The sequence below is a fragment of the Antrostomus carolinensis genome, unplaced genomic scaffold, assembly GCF_000700745.2.
Source record: "Antrostomus carolinensis isolate BGI_N321 unplaced genomic scaffold, ASM70074v2 scaffold12977, whole genome shotgun sequence".
Taxonomy (NCBI): Eukaryota; Metazoa; Chordata; class Aves; order Caprimulgiformes; family Caprimulgidae; genus Antrostomus; species Antrostomus carolinensis.
This window is the reverse complement of record NW_010328121.1, coordinates 18,417-21,016: the sequence shown is the minus strand read 5'-3', so window position 1 is coordinate 21,016 and position 2,600 is coordinate 18,417. Positions and strand designations below refer to the sequence as shown.

The following is a 2,600-nucleotide window of genomic DNA, read 5'->3' as shown; positions in this document are numbered from 1 at the left end:
TGAGGGTGCCCTTGATCCCCTCATCCAGATCGTGGATGAAAATGTTCAACAGGACTGTCCCCAGTGCTGAGCCCTGGAGAACACCACTCGTGATCAGCCACCAGCTGGATTTAACTCCCTTCACCACCACACACTCAAGCTGTGGTGACAACCACACGTTCCTCCCTTGGAGAGGGACGCCCTGCCTCAGGATGTGTACGTGGAGTTGTGCTCCCAAGTGCTCTCCTCCATGCCTGTGAGGACCACATCAGCATGGCAAACTGCTGACAGTCCACTTCTCACAGGAAGGCAGAGGAAACACAAACACCACAGCTTCTCACCAGGGGAATCCACACCTTGTAATTACACTGCAGCTCACTTTTCCAAAGGATATACTTAAAAAAATACTTTTTAATTTCTGTCTACTCCCATTCTAAAAGCACATGAAGAAAACTGGACAGTCAAATTCAGCAGAGAGGCACAGAAGCAGGCTGTAAAAGTAAGAATGAGGGGGGGGGGATCATCCCGCTCTGCTCTGCACTGGGGTGGCCTCACCTCCAGCACTGGGGGCAGTTTGGGCACCACAGGAGAAAAAGGATCTAAAGCTCCTGGAGAGTGTCCAGAGGAGACACAACATTGGGGAAGGGTTTAGAGGGGAAGGGTGTGAGGAGAGGCTGAAGTCACTTGGTTTGTTCAGCCTGGAGAAGAGGAGACTGAGAGGAGATCTCATCACAGTCTAGAACTTCCTCCCAAGGGGCAGAGGAGGGGCAGGCGCTGATCTCTTCTCTCTGGCCACCAACGAATGCCAGGAGCAGAGGGAATGGCAGGAAGATGTGGCAGGGGAGGGTGAGGTTGGCCATGAGGAAAAGGTTCTTGAGGCAGAGGGTGGTGGAGCACTGGAACAGGCTCCCCAGGGAGGTGCTCATGGCACCAAGCCTGACAAGATTCCAGCAGCGTTTGGCCAAGGCCCTCAGGGACATGGTGTGAATGTTGGGATTGTCCTGTGCAGGGACAGGAGTTGGACTGGATGATCTTTGCGGGTCCCTTCCCACTCACAACATTTGATGATTCAATGATTCTAAGACAAACAAACAGGACATTTGGATGCACAGTGGTCAAGAATACGTTGCCCAATACAGGTAGCCCAAGGAAGCTGTGGCTGCTCCTCCCTGGAAGTGTTGAAGGCCAGGTTTGATGAGGCTTTGAGCAACATAGTCTAGTGGAAGGTGTCCCTGCTGCTGGCAGGGGGGGTGGAACTGGATGAGCTTTAAGGTCCCTCCCAACCCAAACCAGTCTGGGATTCTATGATTCTAAGAAACGAGCTTCTGCACTTCTGCTAGTTGGCTTAACCAAGAAGGGGCAGGAGAAATGAGCGCTGAGTTAGGCAGATGCACACTGCCAGCACCAGACAGGCTCTAGAAATGCCAGCAGGACCCAACAGTAGGTGATGCAGCACTGCTGGCCATGCACACGTGACAGAGCATTAAATCAACTCTGTGTTTTCTGACTGCTCCACCAGAGCTCCACTGAGGAGTACATACTTGCTTATGGCTCTTCACCAAGACTCTTTGCAGAGATCACCAGATCCTGAGGAACGCTTTACATGCTTCCTGATACTAAAAACCTTGGAGTAAGCACAGGAGTCTTGTCTTCTGTACAAGTTAAGGCCTGCTGTGTTAGATTAAAAAAACCCACCGCTGGATTGCCAATTTGCAGATCTTGTGCAGAAGACGTTACAGGCCCATCTACCTACCTGATGATTTCAGAGATGCATTCCCACAGGATCCCATCGGCCAGGATGTGCAGGGATGGCATATTTTCTTCCATTCTAGTTATATCACACCCCAAACAACGCATATAAACCAGTAAGAGCAGTCTCCTGGCTTAGATAGTTACTTAACAAACCCACATTTCTACACAACACAGCTACATCAGCAGTTTTGCAGGTAAACACAGCACTTGCAACACAGGCTTGGGCCAGTTTAGCATTTTAGATGTGCCAACATGGCTTTACTCAGTCTGGTTACAGGCACGGAGTTTCCTGTGTGCTCTGCATTCAGCTACCACAGCCCATCAGAGTCATTACTGCCTAGAAAAAGCTCCCAAGAGTATCAAACCCATCCCTTGTACCACCAAGAAGAGTGCTGCTCTCTGGTTACCTGTTGAAGAGATGTACTTGGTGTCATGAATGCATCTGGAGTCATCAGCTTAGGCTTGGCATCATTTGAGAGAGACAGAAAGTCTGCTGGTACAGGTAGGTCAGCAATACGCCGCAGGTCTGGCTGAGAACCATGCACTGATCCTTTTTCAGATCCCAGCCCTTCTGTGCTGAGATCAGCCATGTGGTCTGGAAAGGCTTGCAAGGGAGAAAAACACATCAGTTTACAGGAACTTCCCCCAAAAGCTAAAGCTTTAATTCCACAAAGTGTGAATTTATGACGCTGCCTGCCATACTGGGATTCTAAATGAACCTGTCCACAACCCAACCAAAGCGAAGGGCAAGGCCAGTCCTGGGTCAGCCCTACTCTTTGTAGGCTAAACAGTGGATGTTATCAGGCTGTGACAATAACAGATCCAAGCTTCCTCTCTCCCCCAAATGCAAGGCCAGTTTAACAGCCACA

At 50.1% G+C, this 2,600-nt stretch overlaps 1 protein-coding gene across 1 annotated transcript in view; it reads right to left on the bottom strand.

Moving 5' to 3' along the window:
* Window positions 1-2,138: 2,138 nt before the first annotated feature.
* Window positions 2,139-2,600, bottom strand: part of LOC104528202 (enhancer of mRNA-decapping protein 4-like) — a gene marked incomplete at both ends in the record, with an annotated part of 14,398 nt that continues 13,936 nt past the window's right edge. The window contains one exon of the mRNA XM_010172135.1: window positions 2,139-2,335. Within this exon, the coding sequence (XP_010170437.1) occupies window positions 2,139-2,335 (197 nt within the window). The remainder of the gene's footprint in view (window positions 2,336-2,600) is intronic.